We start from the raw sequence: 17,507 nt of genomic DNA on the forward strand, positions 1-17,507 counted from the left end.
GGAGGGGGAGGAGCCGCGCGCTGACGTTGCCCCTGCGCGAGGTGGGCGCCGCCATGTTGGGGCGGAGCTGGGCGCCGCCATGTTGGAGCGGAGCTGGGCGCCGCCATGTTGCGTAGCCGGGCGGCGCCATGTTGGTAGGCGGGGCTCCAGCTCGGCTGCCCCGGTGGGGTGAGAGGTCAAAGGTCGCGGCGCGACGTCACCGCGGCCGCGCCGTGACCGGGGGGGCCGGCGCGGAGCGACACGGACCCGCGGGGAAGGTAACGGGAGGGGCCCCCTCCCCCTCCCCCCCCCCCGGGAGGGGGGCCCAGGCGTCCGGGCCCTTCCCCTCCCCCATGTCCTGAGAAGGGGGGGCCCCGGCGTCCGGGCATGAAGGGCCCAGGCGTCCCCTCACCCGAGGGGCCCAGGTGTCCGGGCATGAGGGGCCCAGGCGTCCGGGCATGAAGGGCCCAGGCATCCCCTCACCCGAGGGGCCCAGGCGTCCGGGCTATGAGGGGCCCAGGTGTTTGGGCACGAGGGGCCCAGGCGTCCCCTCACCCGAGGGGCCCCGGCGTCCGGGCATGAGGGGCCCAGGTGTTCGGGCACAAGGGGCCCAGGCGTCCCCTTACCCGAGGGGCCCCGACGTCCGGGCTATGAGGGGCTCAGGTGTTCGGGCACAAGGGGCCCAGGCGTCCCCTTACCCGAGGGGCCCCGGCGTCCGGGCATGAGGGGCCCCGGCGTCTCCTTACCTGAGGGACCCAGGCATCCGGGCATGAGGGGCCCAGGCGTCCCCTCACCCGAGGGGCCCTGGCATCCGGGCATGAGGGGCCCAGGCGTCCCCTCACCCGAGGGGCCCCGGCGTCCGGGCATGAGGGGCCCCGGCGTCCAGGCTATGAGGGGCCCAGGTGTCCAGGCACGAGGGGCCCAGGCGTCCGGGCACGAGGGGCCCAGGCGTCCCCTCACCCGAGGGGCCCCGGCGTCCGGGCTATGAGGGGCCCAGGTGTCCGGGCACGAGGGGCCCCGGCGTCCCCTCACCCGAGGGGCCCAGGCGTCCGGGCACGAGGAGCCCCGGCGTCCCCTCACCCGAGGGGCCCAGGCGTCCGGGCATGAGGGGCCCCGGCGTCCCCTCACCCGAGGGGCCCAGGTATCCGGGCATGAGGGGCGCAGGCGTCCGGGCCCTGAGGGGCCCCGGCGTCCGGGCATGAGGGGCCCCGGCATCCCCTCACCCGAGGGGCCCCAGCGTGCAGGCTATGAGGGGCCCAGGTGTCCGGGCATGAGGAGCCCCGGCGTCCCCTCACCCGAGGGGCCCAGGCATCCGGGCATGAGGGGCGCAGGCGTCCGGGCCCTGAGGGGCCCCGGCGTCCGGCCACGACAACTCCATGTCCCCTTCTGTTTAGGGACCCCGGCGTCCGGCCGCGAGGGACCCCGCCGCCCCGTCACCCGAGGGGACCCCGGCGTCCGGCCCTGAAGGACCCCGGCGTCCGGCCGCGAGGGACCCCGCCGCCCCGTCACCCGAGGGGACCCCGGCGTCCGGCCGGGCCGAGCGTTTCCCCCCAGCGCCGCCCCCCCCCCCGCCGCGGCGCCCCAGCTCGGTGGGCCAAGGGGGGGCCCCGGCGTCCGGGGCCATGGGCGAGCGGGAGGGCTGGGCGGCGCTGGTGGCGGCGGCCGAGCGCTTCCGGGGGGCGTCGGGGGCCGAGGTGGTGCTGCTGGCCGCCTGGGGGGCTCCGGGGGGCTTCGCCTACGCCCAGCACGGCGGGGGGCCCCTGGGCGACGCCGCCCGCCGCTACCTGCGCGACATCGCCGCCGCCCACCGCGCCGCCGCCGCCGCCGCCGCCGGCCCCCCCCCGCCGCCGATGACCCCCCCGGCCGCCGCCGGCGGGGGGACGACGACGACGACGACGACCCCCGCCGCCGCCGCCGCCGTGACGCCGGCCCCCCCCGCGCCGCCGTCGCCCGCCCCGGCCCCCCCCGGCCACCACGGTCGCCGCCGCGGCCGCCACCGCCGGCCCCCCCCGAGAGACGGGCGCCCGGGCGGCCCCCGGCCCCCAGCGACGCCGGCGGTGATTTTTTGGGGGGGGGAGGGTCTTGGAGGGATCCTTGGGGTGCTGGAGGGGTTCCTTGGGGTGTTGGGGGGGTCCCTGGGGTGCTGGGGGGGTGCTGGAGGAGTTCCTTGGGGTGTTGTGGGGGTCCCTGGGGTGCTGGGGGGGTGCTGGAGGAGTTCCTTGGGGTGTTGGGGGGGTCCCTGGGGTGCTGGGGGGGTGCTGGAGGGGTTCCTTGGGGTGTTGGGGGGGTCCCTGGGGTGCTGGGGGGGTGCTAGAGGGGTTCGTTGGGGTGTTGGGGGGGTCCCTGGGGTGCTGGGGGGGGTGCTAGAGGGGTTCCTTGGGGTGTTGGGGGTTCCCTGGGGTGCTGGGGGGTCCTGGAGGGGTTCTTTGGGGTGTTGGGGGGTCCCTGGGGTGCTGGAGGGATTCCTTGGGGTGTTGGGGGGGTCCCTGGGGTGCTGGGGGGGTCCTGGAGGGGTTCCTTGGGGTGTTGGGGGGTCCCTGGGGTGCTGGGGGGGTGCTGGAGGGGTTCTTTGGGGTGTTGGGGGGGTCCCTGGGGTGCTGGGGGGGTCCTGGAGGGGTTCTTTGGGGTGTTGGGGGTTCCCTGGGGTGCTGGGGGGGTCCTGGAGGGATTCCTTGGGGTGTTGGGGGGGGTCCCTGGGGTGCTGGGGGGGTCCTGGAGGGGTTCTTTGGGGTGTTGGGGGGGTCCCTGGGGTGCTGGGGGGGTCCTGGAGGGATTCCTTGGGGTGTTGGGGGGGTTCCCTGGGGTGCTGGGGGGTCCTGGAGGGGTTCTTTGGGGTGTTGGGGGGGTCCCTGGGGTGCTGGGGGGGTCCTGGAGGGGTTCTTTGGGGTGTTGGGGGGGTCCCTGGGGTGCTGGGGGGATTCCTTGGGGTGTTGGGGCGGGTCATGGGGTGCTGGGGGGTGCTGGAGGAGTTCGCTGGGGTGTTGTGGGGGTCCCTGGGGTGCTGGGGGGGTGCTAGAGGGGTTCGTTGGGGTGTTGGGGGGTCCTTGGGGTGCTGGGGGGTGCTGGAGGGGTTCATTGGGGTGTTGGGGGGGTCCCTGGGGTGGTAGTGGGGGTCCTGGAGGGGTTCGTTGGTGTCCTGGAGGGCTCCTTGGGGTGCTGGGGAGTCCTGGAGGGGTTCGTTGGGGTGTTGGGGGGTCCTTGGGGTGCTGGGGGGATGTGGGGCTGGGGGGGTGACCCCCCCACCCCCCAGCTTGCCCCAGCGCCCCCCCACATTGCCCCCGGCCCCCCCAGGGCTGTTCCTGATGGACGAGGACTCGCCGGGCGCCGAGGACGAGCCCTTCCTCGACTCCGAGCCCGAGAGCCCCGACGGTGGGTGGGGGACGCGCGGGGGGGCCCGGGGGGGGGACGGGCCCGCGGGGACACCGTGGGGGGCGCAGAGGCACCTTGGGGACACAGGGCCAGCCGTGGGGACACTGTGGGGACCCCGGTGGCACCTTGGGGACACCTGTGGGGACAGGGGGGTCCCAGCAGCACCCCTGGGGACACCGTGGGGGTCCTGGTGGCACCTTGGGGACACCCGTGGGGATGGGGGGGGTCCCAGCAGCACCCCAGGGACACCGTGGGGGTCCTGGTGGTACCTTGGGGGACACAAGGCCACCCATGGGGACACAGGGCCACCCTTGGGGATAGCTCAGGGACCCTGATAGCACCTGGGGGGGCACCCGTGGGAATGGGGGGGGTCCCAGCAGCACCGCTGGGGACACCATGGGGGTCCTGGTGGCACCTTGGGGACACCCGTGGGGATGGGGGGGGTCCCAGCAGCACCCCGGGGACACCGTGGGGGTCCTGGTGGCACCTTGGGGACACCCGTGGGCCCGGGGGGGGGGTCCCAGCAGCCCCCCTGGGGACAGCGTGGGGACCCTGGTGGCACCTTGGGGACACTGTGGTGATGGGGGGGGTCCCAGCAGCACCCCGGGGACACCGTGGGGGTCCTGGTGGTACCTTGGGGACACCCGTGGGCCCGGGGGGGGTCCCAGCAGCACCCCTGGGGACACCGTGGGGACCCTGGTGGCACCTTGGGGACACCCGTGGGGATGGGGGGGGTCCCAGCAGCACCCCTGGGGACACCGTGGGGACCCTGGTGGCACCTTGGGGACACCCGTGGGGATGGGGGGGGTCCCAGCAGCACCGCTGGGGACACCGTGGGGGTCCTGGTGGCACCTTGGGGACACCCGTGGGGATGGGGGGGGTCCCAGCAGCACCCCGGGGACACCGTGGGGGTCCTGGTGGTACCTTGGGGACACCCGTGGGCCCGGGGGGGGGTCCCAGCAGCACCCCTGGGGACAGCGTGGGGACCCTGGTGGCACCTTGGGGACACTGTGGTGATGGGGGGGTCCCAGCAGCACCCCTGGGGACAGCGTGGGGACACGGGGCCAGCCGTGGGGACACCGTGGGGGCGCCGGTGGCACCTTGGGGACACCCGTGGGGATGGGGGGGTCCCAGCATCACCCTTGGGGACAGCGTGGGGGCCCTGGTGGCACCTTGGGGACAGCCGTGGGGCCGGGGGCCGGGCGGGGGGCGCGGCGGGGGCCTGGGGGCCGCCGTCGGGCCAGCGTGGGGACAGCGTGGGGCCGCGCAGAGGCCGGCGGGGGCGCCGAGGGGCCGGGGGGCGCCCGGCCGGGCCCCCCGTGCGCCCGCTCGCTGCCCGTCTCCGTGCCGGCCTGGGGCTTCCGGCCCGCCGGCCCCGAGCCCCGCTCCTCCGACGAGGACGCCGCCAAGGTGGGGGGCGTCTCGGGGGTCCGGGGGGGTCTGGGGGGGGTCTGAGGGGTCCTGGGGGGATCTATGGGGTCCTGGGGGGGTCTGGAGGGGGGGTCTAGGGGGTCCTGGGGGGGGTCTGAGGGGTCCTGGGGGGATCTATGGGGTCCGGGGGGGTCCTGGGGGGGTCTGGAGGGGGGATCTATAGGGTCCTGGGGGGGTCTGAGGGGTCCTGGGGGGATCTATGGGGTCCGGGGGGGTCCTGGGGGGGTCTGGAGGGGGGATCTATAGGGTCCTGGGGGGGTCTGAGGGGTCCTGGGGGGATCTATGGGGTCCTGGGGGGGTCTGGAGGGGGGATCTAGGGGGTCCTGGGGGGGGGGTCTGAGGGGTCCTGGGGGGGTCTGGAGGGGGGATCTATGGGCTCCTGGGGGGATCTATGGGTTCCTGGGGGCGTCTGGGGGTCCTAGGGGGACCTGGGGGGATCTATGGGGCTGGGGGCCCACCCCGGGGGGCATTTCAGGGGTCCTCGGGGGGTCTGAGAGGGTCCTGGGGGGGTCTGAGGGGGGTCCTGGGGGATCTATGGGGTCCTGGGGGGGGTCTGAGAGGTCTCGGGGGCGTCTAGGGGGTCCTAGGGGGGCTGGGGGGATCTATGGGGCTGGGGGATCTGCCCCGGGGAGGTCTGGGGGGGTCTTGGGGGGGTCTGAGGGATCCTGGGGGGGGTCCGGGGGGTTCAGGGGGTTTTGGGGGCCCCCCCGGCCCCCCCCCAGCGCCCCTCGCCGGACCTGGAGCGCATCGCCGCCAGCATGCGGGCGCTGGGGGGGGGCCGGGGGGCGATGGGAGGGTGCAGGGGGGTGCAGGGAGGTTTGGGGGGATTCAGGGGGTGCAGGGGGGGTGCAGGGGGTTTTGGGGGCCCCCCCTGACCCCCCTGACCCCCCCAGCGCCCCTCGCCGGACCTGGAGCGCATCGCCGCCAGCATGCGGGCGCTGGGGGGGGCCGGGGGGCGATGGGAGGGTGCAGGGGGGTGCAGGGGGTTTTGGGGGCCCCCCCTGACCCCCCCGGCCCCCCCCAGCGCCCCTCGCCGGACCTGGAGCGCATCGCCGCCAGCATGCGGGCGCTGGGGGGGGGCCGGGGGGCGATGGGAGGGTGCAGGGGGGTGCAGGGAGGTTTGGGGGGTGCAGGGAGGTTTGGGGGGATTCAGGGGGTGCAGGGGGGGTGCAGGGGGTTTTGGGGGCCCCCCTGACCCCCCCGGGCCCCCCCCAGCGCCCTTCGCCGGACCTGGAGCGCATCGCCGCCAGCATGCGGGCGCTGGCCCTCCGCGGCTCCGACGGCACCGAGATGTTCGGCGACCTGCCCCGGCCCCGGCTCCTGGCCGGGGACCCCCACAGCCTGGCCCCCCAGTGACCCCCCCCCCAAATCCCGGAGGGAGAGGGGGGGAACCCCACAATCCTCAGGGGGAACCTCAAAAACTCCCCCCCTCCCCCCCCAAAAAAAATCTACTGGCAGGGAAGCAACCCCCCCCCCCAAAGTCGGGGTGGGGGTCGCCCTCCCCCCCCTCAAATTCTCTGGGGTCCCCCCCAAAATCTCGGGGGGGGTCAGGCCATGGGGGCCCCCTCTCAAAATGTTTGAGGGCACCCAAGATCCCTCGGGGGGGGGCCCCAAAAGCTGCAGGGAGTCAGGTCATGGGGGGGGTCCCCAGAAATATCAGAGGGGGGAGTCAGGTCATGGGGGGGGTCCCCCAAATCAGGGCTGGGGCCTAAAATGGGGGTGAGGGGCTCTAATACCCCCCCGGGGCACCCCAATTCCCCCCCCCCAGTGGTGTTCCCCCCCAAACACCCCCTCCAGCCCCAATAGGGGACCCCACCCCCCCCAAATTATAGCTGGGGGGGGTCCTGCCCCCCCCAGCCCCCAACACTACAGCGGGGGGGGCCCCGAAGTGTCTTATTGGGGGTTCCCCCCCCCCAAATTCTTGCACAAGGACGAATCGGGGGGGGAGACCCCCCCCGTGTCCGCCCCCCCCACAGCCCCCCCCAACCTGCTGCGGGGCTCCGCCCCCCCTTTTTTTACCAGAGGCGAGAGGGGGCGGGGCCTGGCGGCGAGGCCCCGCCCCCTCCTCTATTTTTGTCCAAAGAGCACGGCCGGGAGGGGGAGAGGGGGCGGGGCCTCCGCGCGGAGCTCGGCCCCGCCCCCGCCGGCCCGCCTCGGCCAATAAACGACGCTGACTTTTACCAGCCCGGAGAGCGCCGGCTTCTGATTGGACGAGAGGCGTCGCGGGAGGGTGAGAGGGCGGGGGAAGAGCGCACGTCCCACGTGGGGGGGGGGGAATGCGCTTAAAGGGGCCGCGGCCCGCGGCGGCCTCCCCCCCCCCCCCCCGCCAAAACCGCGTGGGTGCGATGAGCTGCCCGTGCTCAGCCGGGCGGCAGGGCCCGATTCTCCCCCAAACACGGGGCTGAGTCGAGGCGGGGGGCGGGGGGGGGACACACGTTTATTAGCGAGGGAAGGAAAGAGTTTAGGGGGTTCTGGGCATCTTCCGTGCAGGTCTTGGGGGGGCCCCCCGGGAGGTTCGGGGGGGCCCCAGACGGGTCGTGGGGTGTTGGCGGGGGGTCTCCGGGGGGGGCTTTTGGGGTTCCCCCCCCCGCTCTAGGCCTGCATCACCGGCCGGGACTTCTTGGCCTCCAGGCAGATCCCGGAGCCGGCGAAGCCGGTGCCACCCTGGGGGGGGGGAAGGGGTGAGGGGGGGTGAGGAGGGGTGAGGAGGGGTGAGGGGGGGACCCCCAAAACCCCTGCCCTCTCCCTGAAACCTTAGGGTGCCCCCAACTCCTCCCCCAGTACCCCTCCAAGCCCCCCAGGAGCCCCCCCCCAGGACCCCCCTTAGCCCCTCCAAGGACCCCCAACCTCCCCAGGCCCCCTCAGCCCCTCCGAGGACCCCCCCCAAACTCCCCTAAGACCCCCCCCATAGGAAACCCCCAAACCCTCCAGAACCCCCAACCCCCCCCTCCGAGGACCCCCCCCGGACCCCTCAACCCCCCCCAGAAACCCCCCAACCCCCCTGCAGACCCCCCAACCCCCTCTGAGGACCCCCCAGGACCCCCAACCCCCCCCAGACCCCCCAGACTCTCTGAGGACCCCCTAGGACGCCTCCGCGGACCCCCGCAGACCCCCCAGCCCCCTCCAAGGACCCCAAGGACCCCCTAGCTCCCTCAGGACCCCCCCAACCCCCCCCTGAAGACCCCCCCAGCTCCCTCTGAGGACCCCCAGGACCTCCAACCCCCCCCCAGCCCCCTCTGAGAACTCCCCAGGATCCCCAACCCCCCCCCCCCCGCAGACCCCCCCAGCCCCTGCCAGGACCCCCCCCAGGACCCCAGACCCCCCAGCCCCTGCGAGGACCCCCTAGGACCCTCCCAGCCCCAAGAACCCCCTAGCCCCTCTCAGGAGCCCCCAACCCCCCCGCAGCCCCCCCCCAGCCCCCTCCAGGACCCCCCCAGGACCCCCAACCCCCCCCAGCCCCCCCAGGACACCCCCAGGACCCCCAAACTCCCCCCAGCCCCCTCCGAGGACTCCCCAGGACCCCCAACCCCCCCAGCCCCCTCCAGGACCCCCCCAGGACCCCCAACCCGCCCAGCCCCCCCCAGGACACCCCCAGGACCCCCAAACTCCCCCCAGCCCCCTCCGAGGACTCCCCAGGACCCCCAAACTCCCCCCAGCCCCCTCCAAGGACTCCCCAGGACCCCCAAACCCCCCCTAGCCCCCCCAGGACCTCCCCAACCCCCCCCCACAGACACCCCCAGCCCCCTCCAGGATCCTCCCAGGACCCCCAACCCCCCCCAGGACCCCCCCAGGACCCCCAACCCCCCCTAGCCCCCCCCAGGACCTCCCCAACCCCCCCCCGCAGACCCTCCCCAGCCCCCTCCAAGGACTCCCCAGGACCCCCAACCCCCCCTCACCCCCCCAGGACCTCCCCAACCCCCCCCGCAGACCCCCGCAGCCCCCCCCAGGACCTCCCCAACCCCCCCCACAGACACCCCCAGCCCCCTCCAGGATCCTCCCAGGACCTCCAAACCCCCCTAGCCCCCCCCAGAACCCCCAACGCCCCCCCCAGACCCCCCAACCCCCCCGCAGCCCCCCGCAGCCCCCCCCGGCCCCCCCGGCGCCCACCCGCTGCAGGACGATGATGTCGGCCTCGGCCAGGGGCTCGCCGCTCACCGGGTCCCGCATGTCCTTGCGCACCAGGCGCTCGACGCAGGCCAGCGTCACCACCGCCCCCCTGCGCCCGCCGCCGCCGTCACCGCCGCCGCCGGGGGGCACCCGGGGGTGCGGGGGACCCGGGGGTGCGGGGGGGACCCCAGGGACGGGGGGGGACCCGGGGGTGCGGGGGGTCCTGGGACGGGGGGGGTCCTGGGACGGGGGGACCCGGGGGTGCGGGGGGTCCTGGGACAGGGGGGACCCGGGGACAGGAGGGACCCCAGGGACGGGGGGACCCGGGGGTGTGGGGGGGTCCTGGGACGGGGGGGACCCAGGGGTGGGGGGGACCTCAGGAACAGGGGGACCCGGGGGGGGGACTCTTGGGACAGGGGGACCCAGGGTGGGGGGGGTCCTGGGACGGGGGGACCCAGGGTGGGGGGGGGGACTCTGGGGACGGGGGCACCCGGGGGTGGGGGGGACTCTTGGGACAGGGGGACCCAGGGTGGGGGGGGTCCTAGGGGTGAGGGGGACCCCACGGACAGGGGGCACCCGGGGGTGGGAGGGACCCAGGAACAGGGGCACCCAGGGTGGGGGGGGGGACTCCGGGGACGGGGGCACCCGGGGGTGGGGGGGGGGTGTCCTGGGACAGGGGGAACCTGGGGACGGGGGGTCCTAGGGGTGAGGGGGAGCCCAGGGACAGGGGGACCCCGGGGTAAGGGGGGGTCCTGGGACAGGGGGGACCCTGGGTTGGGGGGGGTCCTGGGACAGGGGGACCCAGGGTGTGGGGGGGTCCTGGGACAGGGGGGTCCTAGGGGTGAGGGGGACGCCAGGGACAGGGGAACCCTGGGGTGTGGGGGGGACCCCAGGGACAGGGGGGACCCCGGGGTGGGGGGGACCCCAGGACAGGGGGGACCCCGGGGTGCGGAGACCCGGGACACGGGGACAGAGAGCTGGGGGGTCCCCAAGAGGGTCCTGGGACAGGGAGACCTTAGGGGTGCCAAGGGGGTACTTGGGGGTCCCAGGGGGGCATTTAGGGATCCCAGGGAGCACTTACTCAGGGGCATGAGGGGCACTTGGGGGTCTGGGGGGCACTCGGGGGGCCCAAAGGGGCATTCAGGGGTCCCGGGGAGCACTTGGAGCCCTGGGGGGGCACTCGGGGGTCCCGGGGGGGCACCTGGGGGTCCTGGGGCGGGGGGAGCACTTGGGGGTCCCAGGGGGGAGCACTCGGGGGTCCCGGGGGGGCACTCAGGGGTCCCAGGGGGTGGGGGAGCACTCGGGGGTCCCGGGGGGGCACTCGGGGGTCCCGGGGAGCACTTGGGGGTCCCGGGGTGGGGGGGAGCACTTGGGGTCCCGGGGAGCACTTGGGGGTCCTGGGGAAGCACTTGGGGGTCTCAGGGAGCACTCGGGGATCCTTGGGGGGGGAACACTCGGGGGTCCCAGGGGGGCACCCAGGGGGTCCCAGGGAGCACTTGGGGTCCCGGGGGGTGGGGGAGCACTTGGGGGTCCCGGGGGGGTCCCAGGGAGCACTTGGGGGTCCCGGGTGGGGGGGGAGCACTCGGGGGTCCCGGGGGAGCACCCAGGGGTCCCGGGGGGTGGGGAGCACTCGGGGGTCCCAGGGGGGCACCCGGGGGTCCCAGGGGGTCCCAGGGAGCCATCGGGGGTCCCAGGGAGCACTCGGGGGTCCCGGGGTGGGGGGGAGCACTCGGGGGTCCCGGGGTGGGGGGGAGCACCCAGGGGTCCCGGGGGGTCCCGGGGAGCACTCAGGGGTCCCGGGGGGTGGGGAGCACTCGAGGGTCCTGGAGGAGCACCCGGGGGGGTCCCGGGGAGCACTCGGGGGTCCCGGGGGGTGGGAGCACTCGGGGGTCCCGGGGTGGGGGGGAGCACCCGGGGGTCCCGGGGAGCACCCAGGGGTCCCGGGGGGGCACCCGGGGGTCGGGGGGGCACTCACGAGGGCCGCAGGACGGCGCAGGGCACGGCGTTGCCCAGCAGGTCGCGGGTGACGGCGCAGACGTAGCGCTCGCGGCGCCCCAGCAGGGCCACGCGGCCCAGGCCCGGCTCGGCCGCCCGGAACCGCACGGCCACCAGGTCGCGGCGGCGCAGCGGGCGCCCGCTCATGGGGCAGCGCACCACGGGGTCCTGCGGCGCCCGCACGCCTGGGTGCCTCGGACGCCGGGGCCCCGGAGCCACCCGGAGCCACCACCCCCCGACAGCCTGCGCCCGCACGCCTGGGTGCCTCGCGCGCCCCAGGCCCGGAGCCACCCGGAGCCACCACCCCCCGACAGCCTGCGCCCGCACGCCTGGGCCCCGGTCACCCCCCCCGACAGCCTGCGCCCGCACGCCTGGGTCCCAGTCACCACCCCCCGACAGCCTGCGCCCGCACGCCTGGGTCCCTCGGACGCCGGGGCCCTGGCCGCCACCCCCCGACAGCCTGCACCCGCACGCCTGGGTGCCGGTCACCCCCCCGACAGCCTGCGCCCGCACGCCTGGGTGCCGGTCACCCCCCCCGACAGCCTGCGCCCGCACGCCTGGGTCCCTCGGACGCCTGGGCCCCGGAGCCACCCCCCGACAGCCTGCGCCCGCACGCCTGGGTCCCTCGGACGCCGGGGCCCTGGCCGCCACCCCCCGACAGCCTGCACCCGCACGCCTGGGTGCCGGTCACCCCCCCCGACAGCCTGCGCCCGCACGCCTGGGCCCCGGTCACCACCCCCCGACAGCCTGCGCCCGCACGCCTGGGTCCCTCGGACGCCTGGGCCCCGGAGCCACCCCCGACAACCTGCGCCCGCACGCCTGGGCCCCGGTCACCCCCCCCGACAGCCTGCGCCCGCATGCCTGGGCCCCGGTCACCCCCCCCCGACAGCCTGCGCCCGCACGCCTGGGTCCCAGTCACCCCCCCCCGACAGCCTGCGCCCGCACGCCTGGGTGCCTCGCGCGCCGGGGCCCCGGGGTCACCCCCCCCGACAGCCTGCGCCCGCACGCCTGGGTCCCGGCCCCCCCCCCCCGACAGCCTGCGCCCGCACGCCTGGGTCCCTCGGACGCCAGGGCCCCGGCCGCCACCCCAGAGCCACCACCCCCCCAAGGTCCTGCGGCGCCCGGACGCCTGGGCCCCAGAGCCACCACCCCCCGACAGCCTGCACCCGGACGCCTGGGCCCCGGTCACCACCCCCCCGACAGCCTGCGCCCGCACGCCTGGGTGCCTCGGACGCCTGGGCCCCGGTCACCACCCCCCCAAGTCCTGCACCCGCACGCCTGGGTCCCTCGGACGCCAGGGTCCCTGCCCATCACTCAGTGCTCCCACCCCCCAAGGTCTGGGGGCTGCCGTGGGGCAGGGCCGCCGTGGGGCAGGCTCCGGGGCGCCCGGGGGGCCGTGGGGCAGGGCCGCCGTGGGGCAGGCTCCGGGGCGCCCGGGGGGCCGTCGGGCAGGGCCGCCGTGGGGCAGGCTCCGGGGCGCCCGGGGGGCCGTCGGGCAGGGCCGCCGTGGGGCAGGCTCCGGGGCGCCCGGGGGGCCGTGGGGCAAGGACGCCGTGGGGCAGGCTCCGGGGCGCCCGGGGGGCCGTGGGGCAAGGACGCCGTGGGGCAGGCTCCGGGGCGCCCGGGGGGCCGTGGGGCAAGGACGCCGTGGGGCAGGCTCCGGGGCGCCCGGGGGGCCGTGGGGCAGGGGGGCCGTGGGGCAGGCTCCGGGGCGCCCGGGGGGCCGTGGGGCAAGGACGCCGTGGGGCAGGCTCCGGGGCGCCCGGGGGGCCGTGGGGCAGGGCCGCCGTGGGGCAGGCTCCGGGGCGCCCGGGGGGCCGTCGGGCAGGGCCGCCGTGGGGCAGGCTCCGGGGCGCCCGGGGGGCCGTCGGGCAGGGCCGCCGTGGGGCAGGCTCCGGGGCGCCCGGGGGGCCGTGGGGCAAGGACGCCGTGGGGCAGGCTCCGGGGCGCCCGGGGGGCCGTGGGGCAAGGACGCCGTGGGGCAGGCTCCGGGGCGCCCGGGGGGCCATGGGGCAAGGACGCCGTGGGGCAGGCTCCGGGGCGCCCGGGGGGCCGTGGGGCAGGGGGGCCGTGGGGCAGGCTCCGGGGCGCCCGGGGGGCCGTGGGGCAAGGACGCCGTGGGGCAGGCTCCGGGGCGCCCGGGGGGCCGTGGGGCAGGGCCGCCGTGGGGCAGGGCCACCGTGGGGCAGGACTCACAGGCTTGGGCAGCCGCCCGGCGTCGGCCTCGGGGGTCAGCGACGGGATCCAGAAGCTGGGCAGGGTCTGCGGCTCGGCCCCGGGGGGCGCTGGGGGGGGTGTCAGCCCCACGGCTGCCCCACGGCCCCCCACAACCCCCCAGATCCCCCCTCCTGCTCCATAACCCCCCATGACCCCCCTCCTGCCACACAGCCCCCGGAACCCCCCAGAACCCCCCTCCTGCCCCCCAGCCCCCCAGCACCCCTCTCCTGCCCCCCTGCTGCCCCCATAACCCCCCATAACCCCTCTCCTGCCCTATAGCCCCCTAGAACCCCCCGTCACCCCCAGCCCCCCAGAACCCCCCTCCTGCCCCCCAGCCCCAGATCCCCTCTCCTGCTCCGCAGCCCCCCAAAACTCCCCTCCCACCCCCACCACCACCTTCCTGACCCCCAGGACCCCCCAGCCCCCCCCCCCCCGCGTACCCGAGGGCCCGGCGGCGCCGTGGGGCAGGGAGCGGCTGACGATGGCGCCCTCCGTCTCCAGGAAGCCCCGGACGGCGGCTTCGGCCCCGGCGCGGCCCCGCTGCTCCCGCTCGCGGCGCCGCTGCGCCCGCTGCCGCTCGTAGGCCTGCGCCGCCCCGCACGCCTGGGTCCCCCCGGACGCCTGGGCCCGCTCCCGCCACCCCCCCGCCGACTGCCCGTCCCGTCCCACCTCCGGTGCCTGGGTCCCCCCGGACGCCTGGGCCCGCTCCCCGCCACCCCCGCCGACCGCCCGTCCCGTCCCACCTCCGGTGCCTGGGTCCCACCCGGACGCCTGGGCCCGCTCCCGCCCCCCCCCGCCGACCGCCCGTCCCGTCCCACCTCCGGTGCCTGGGTCCCCCCGGACGCCTGGGCCCGCTCCCGCCACCCCCCCCCCCGCCGACCGCCCGTCCCGTCCCAGCTCCGGTGCCTGGGTCCCCCCGGACGCCTGGGCCCGCTCCCGCCACCCCCTACCGACCGCCCGTCCCGTCCCAGCCCCGCACGCCTGGGTCCCCCCGGACGCCTGGGCCTGCTCCCACCACCCCCCCCCCGACCGCCCGTCCCGTCCCACCTCCGGTGCCTGGGTCCCCCCGGACGCCTGGGCCCGCTCCCGCCACCCCTCCGCCGACCGCCCGTCCCATCCCACCTCCGGTGCCTGGGTCCCCCCGGACGCCTGGGCCCGCTCCCGCCACCCCCCCCACCCCCACCACCGACCTGGGTCCCTCCCGTTCCCCCCCCGGACGCCTGAGTCCCTTGGACGCCTGGGTCCCTCCTGTTTCCCCCGGACACCTGGGCCCCCCAGACGCCTGGGTCCCCCGGACGCCTGGGTCCCTCCTGTTTCCCCCCCGGATACCTGGGCCCCCCGGACGCCTGGGTCCCCACCAGTTCCCCCCCCCCGGACACCTGGGCCCCCAGACGCCTGGGTCCCCGCCGTTCCCCCCCCCCGGACACCTGGGTCCCTCAGACACCTGGGTCCCCGCCGTTCCCCCCTGGACGCCTGGGCCCCCCAGACGCCTGGGTCCTCACCATTCCCCCCCCGGACGCCTGGGTCCCTTGGACACCTGGGTCCCTCCAGTTTCCCTCCCAGACACCTGGGCCCCCCGTACACCTGGGCCCCCCGGACGCCTGGGTGCCCACCGTTCCCCCCCCCCCCGGACGCCTGGGCCCCCCGGACGCCTGGGCCCCCCACCTTGGTGCGGCGGGCGATGTCGCGCTTCTGGCGCACGATGTACTCCAGGATGGCCTCGCGCTCGTACAGGAACCCGTCGGGGCTGCGGCGCAGGCGGCATCGGCGGGTGCCCGGGACCCCCCCCCCCACACACCCCGTGCGCCCACCCCCCACCCCCAGCCCCGCGAGGGGCCCAGGAGTCCTGGAAGGACCCAAGGGAGGGGGCTCGGGGGGCAGCAGGGGGCTCTCAGGGAGGTTCTGGGAGGACTTAGGGGGCACCTGGAGGCGTGGGGGGGTCCTGGGGGGCTCGGGGGGGATCCCAGGAGAGTCTGGGGGGGTTGGGGGGACTTGAGGGGGTCTTAGAAATAACTGAGAGAGACTCGGGGGGCTCCGGGGGGGGTTTAAGAGAGTCCCGGGGGTCTCAGGGGGCCGGGGGGGGGGCTCAGGGGGATCCGGGGTGCTGCCAGGGGGACAGAGAGGGACCCCAGGGGGGTTTTGGGGGGCCCTGGGGGGGGGCTCTAACATCTGTCAGGAAACCTGGGGTGTCATTCACATGTTGGGGTAGCCTGGGCGCTGCTGGGGGGGGGTCTCAGAGGGGTTTGGGGTGCCCCTGGGGGGGTTGGGGGGGCTGCTGGGGGGTTCTGGGGTGCCCCTGGGGAGGGGGGTTGGGGGATCCTGAGGGGATCGGGGGGCTGCTGGGGGGTTCTGGGGTGCCCCTGGGGGGGCTGCCGGGGGGTTTTGGGGGCCCTGGGGGGCTGGGGGGGATCCTGGGGGGATTGGGGGGCTGTTGGGGGGGCTTGGGGTTCCCCTTGGGGGCTGCGGGGGATCCTGGGGGGGGCTGGGGGGCTGCCGGGGGGTTCTGGGGTGCCCCCCCGGGACCCCCGACTCACGTCACCACGGGGTCGCGGCAGGGCTGCAGCAGCGAGGGGGGGGGGCTGGGGTGCCCCTGGGGGGGCTGGGGGGGGTCCCTGGGGGGGCGGGGGGTTCTGGGGTGCCCCCCCGGACCCCCGACTCACGTCACCACGGGGTCGCGGCAGGGCTGCAGCGAGAGGGGGGGGGCTGGGGTGCCCCTGGGGGGGCTGGGGGGGGTCCTGGGGGGGGGCGGGGGGTTCTGGGGTGCCCCCCCGGGACCCCCGACTCACGTCACCACGGGGTCGCGGCAGGGCTGCAGCGAGAGGCAGCAGCAGTCGAAGTCCTTGATGGCGTCGCGGCTGAGGCGCACGTTCTGCGTGCCGTAGCCCGAGGCGGCTGCGGGGGGGGGGGGGGGCACACGCCAGTGACACGCGTGTCCCAGGCGTGTGCCGCCCCCCCCCCGCCGCCCCCCCGGCCCCTCACCCGTGTCCTTCTTCTTCTCGTGGTAGGTGTACACGGCGCCGGCCGTGCAGTTCTTCCCGTGGCGCGTCATGGCTGCCGCCCTGCGGGGGGGGGGCAAGGGGGGCTGCTGGGGCCCAGGCGTCCGGCTGAACCCCCCCACAAGGACCCAGCTGTCTCCTCCCCCCCCCCCCGTAAGGGGCCCGGGTGTCCGGATCCCCCCCCCCAAGGGCCCAGGTGTCCAGGTCCCCCCACAAGGGATCCTGGCGTCCGGTCCCCCCCCCCACAACGGGCCCAGGTGTCCGGTCCCCCCCCCCCAACAAGGGCCCAGATGTCCGCTTCCCCCCCCCCAAAGGGGCCCAGGTGTCCGGTCCCCCCCCCTCAACAAGGACCCAGGTGTCCGGTTCCCCCCCCCAACGGGCCCAGGTGTCCGGTCCCCCCCCCCCAACAAGGGCCCAGGTGTCCGGTTCCCCCCCCCCAAAGGGGCCCAGGTGTCCGGTCCCCCCCCCCAACAAGGGCCCAGGTGTCCGGTTCCCCCCCCAAGGGGCCCAGGTGTCCGGTTCCCCCCCCCAACAAGGGCCCAGATGTCCGGTTCCCCCCCATAAAGGACCCAGGTGTCCGGTCCCCCCCCCCAAAGGGGCCCAGGCGTCCGGATCCCCCCCCCCACGGGGCCCAGGCGTCCGGGTGCCCCCCCCCCCACAAGGGGCCCAAGTGTCCGGTTCCCCCCCCCCAAAGGGGCCCAGGCGTCCGGTTCCCCCCCCCCAAGGGCCCAGGTGTCCGGTTCCCCCTCCCCACAAGGGCCCTGGCGTCCGGGTGCCCCCCCCCATAAAGGACCCAGGTGTCCGGTCCCCCCCCCCAAAAGAGGCCCTGGCGTCCGGATCCCCCCCCCCCAAAGGGCCCAGGCGTCCGGATCCCCCCCCCCACAAGGGCCCAGGCGTCCGGATCCCCCCCCCACGGGGCCCAGGCGTCCGGGTGCCCCCCCCACAAGGGCCCAGGTGTCCGGCCCCCCCCCCCCCACGGGGCCCAGGCGTCCGGATCCCCCCCCCACAAGGGCCCAGGCGTCCGGATCCCCCCCCCCCACGGGGCCCAGGAGTCCGGGTGCCCCCCCCCCACAAGGGGCCCAAGTGTCCGGTTCCCCCCCCCAAGGGGCCCAGGCGTCCGGATCCCCCCCCCCACGGGGCCCAGGCGTCCGGGTGCCCCCCCCGCTCTACGCACGAGGCTGCCCGCTCCCGAGAGGGCCCAGGTGTCCGGGGTGGCGGGTGGGGGGGGGGGGACACGGACGCCCTGGCCGGTCGCACCCCGCTGCCCGCCCCGGCCCCTCCTGCCGCGCCGGAAGCCGGAAGTGGCGAGACCGGACGTGACGGCGACGGAAGTGCAGAGACCGGAAGTGACGGCGACGGAAGTGGCGCCGCCCGGGAACGCGGCCCCGGTGCAACCGCGACACCGGCCCGGCC

The 17,507-nt window shown here is 77.0% G+C and overlaps 2 protein-coding genes across 2 annotated transcripts; one reads left to right on the forward strand and one right to left on the reverse strand.

Annotated features, from left to right (window-relative positions):
* The first annotated feature begins 151 nt into the window (after positions 1–151).
* Positions 152–6,213, forward strand: AKT1S1 (AKT1 substrate 1). The gene is made up of 6 exons (XM_068929256.1): positions 152–257; positions 1,374–1,841; positions 1,949–2,036; positions 3,271–3,668; positions 4,501–4,758; positions 5,995–6,213. The coding sequence occupies exons 2-6, from the start codon at positions 1,602–1,604 to the stop codon at positions 6,133–6,135; spliced, it is 1,125 nt and encodes a 374-aa protein (XP_068785357.1). The 5' UTR covers positions 152–257; positions 1,374–1,601; the 3' UTR covers positions 6,136–6,213.
* A 984-nt stretch (positions 6,214–7,197) lies between these two features.
* Positions 7,198–17,422, reverse strand: NOSIP (nitric oxide synthase interacting protein). The gene is made up of 9 exons (XM_068929263.1): positions 17,269–17,422; positions 16,078–16,157; positions 15,885–15,990; positions 14,764–14,845; positions 13,539–13,683; positions 13,078–13,166; positions 10,862–11,049; positions 8,887–8,995; positions 7,198–7,443 (listed from the first exon to the last, which is right to left on the reverse strand). Exons 2-9 carry the CDS (start codon positions 16,145–16,147, stop codon positions 7,372–7,374), a joined length of 861 nt encoding a protein of 286 aa, XP_068785364.1. The 5' UTR covers positions 16,148–16,157; positions 17,269–17,422; the 3' UTR covers positions 7,198–7,371.
* Positions 17,423–17,507: the final 85 nt, after the last annotated feature.

The sequence above is a fragment of the Struthio camelus genome, unplaced genomic scaffold, assembly GCF_040807025.1.
Source record: "Struthio camelus isolate bStrCam1 unplaced genomic scaffold, bStrCam1.hap1 HAP1_SCAFFOLD_110, whole genome shotgun sequence".
Classification (NCBI taxonomy): domain Eukaryota; kingdom Metazoa; phylum Chordata; class Aves; order Struthioniformes; family Struthionidae; genus Struthio; species Struthio camelus.

What these genes read in the sequence shown, in the direction of transcription:
- AKT1S1 (XM_068929256.1), top strand. Translation starts at nt 1,602, where the DNA reads ATGGGCGAGCGGGAGGGCTGGGCGGCGCTGGTGGCGGCGGCCGAGCGC. An exon ending in GGCCCCCAGCGACGCCGGCG is followed by an intron (nt 2,037 to 3,270) that starts GTGATTTTTTGG and finishes CGGCCCCCCCAG; the next exon opens with GGCTGTTCCTGATGGACGAG. An exon ending in CAGGGCCACCCTTGGGGATA is followed by an intron (nt 3,669 to 4,500) that starts GCTCAGGGACCC and finishes CCTTGGGGACAG; the next exon opens with CGTGGGGGCCCTGGTGGCAC.
- NOSIP (XM_068929263.1), bottom strand. Translation starts at nt 16,147, where the DNA reads ATGACGCGCCACGGGAAGAACTGCACGGCCGGCGCCGTGTACACCTAC. An exon ending in TGCGCCGTCCTGCGGCCCTC is followed by an intron (nt 8,996 to 10,861) that starts GTGAGTGCCCCC and finishes CGGCGGGCGCAG; the next exon opens with GGGGGCGGTGGTGACGCTGG. An exon ending in ACATCATCGTCCTGCAGCGG is followed by an intron (nt 7,444 to 8,886) that starts GTGGGCGCCGGG and finishes CCCCCCCCCCAG; the next exon opens with GGTGGCACCGGCTTCGCCGG.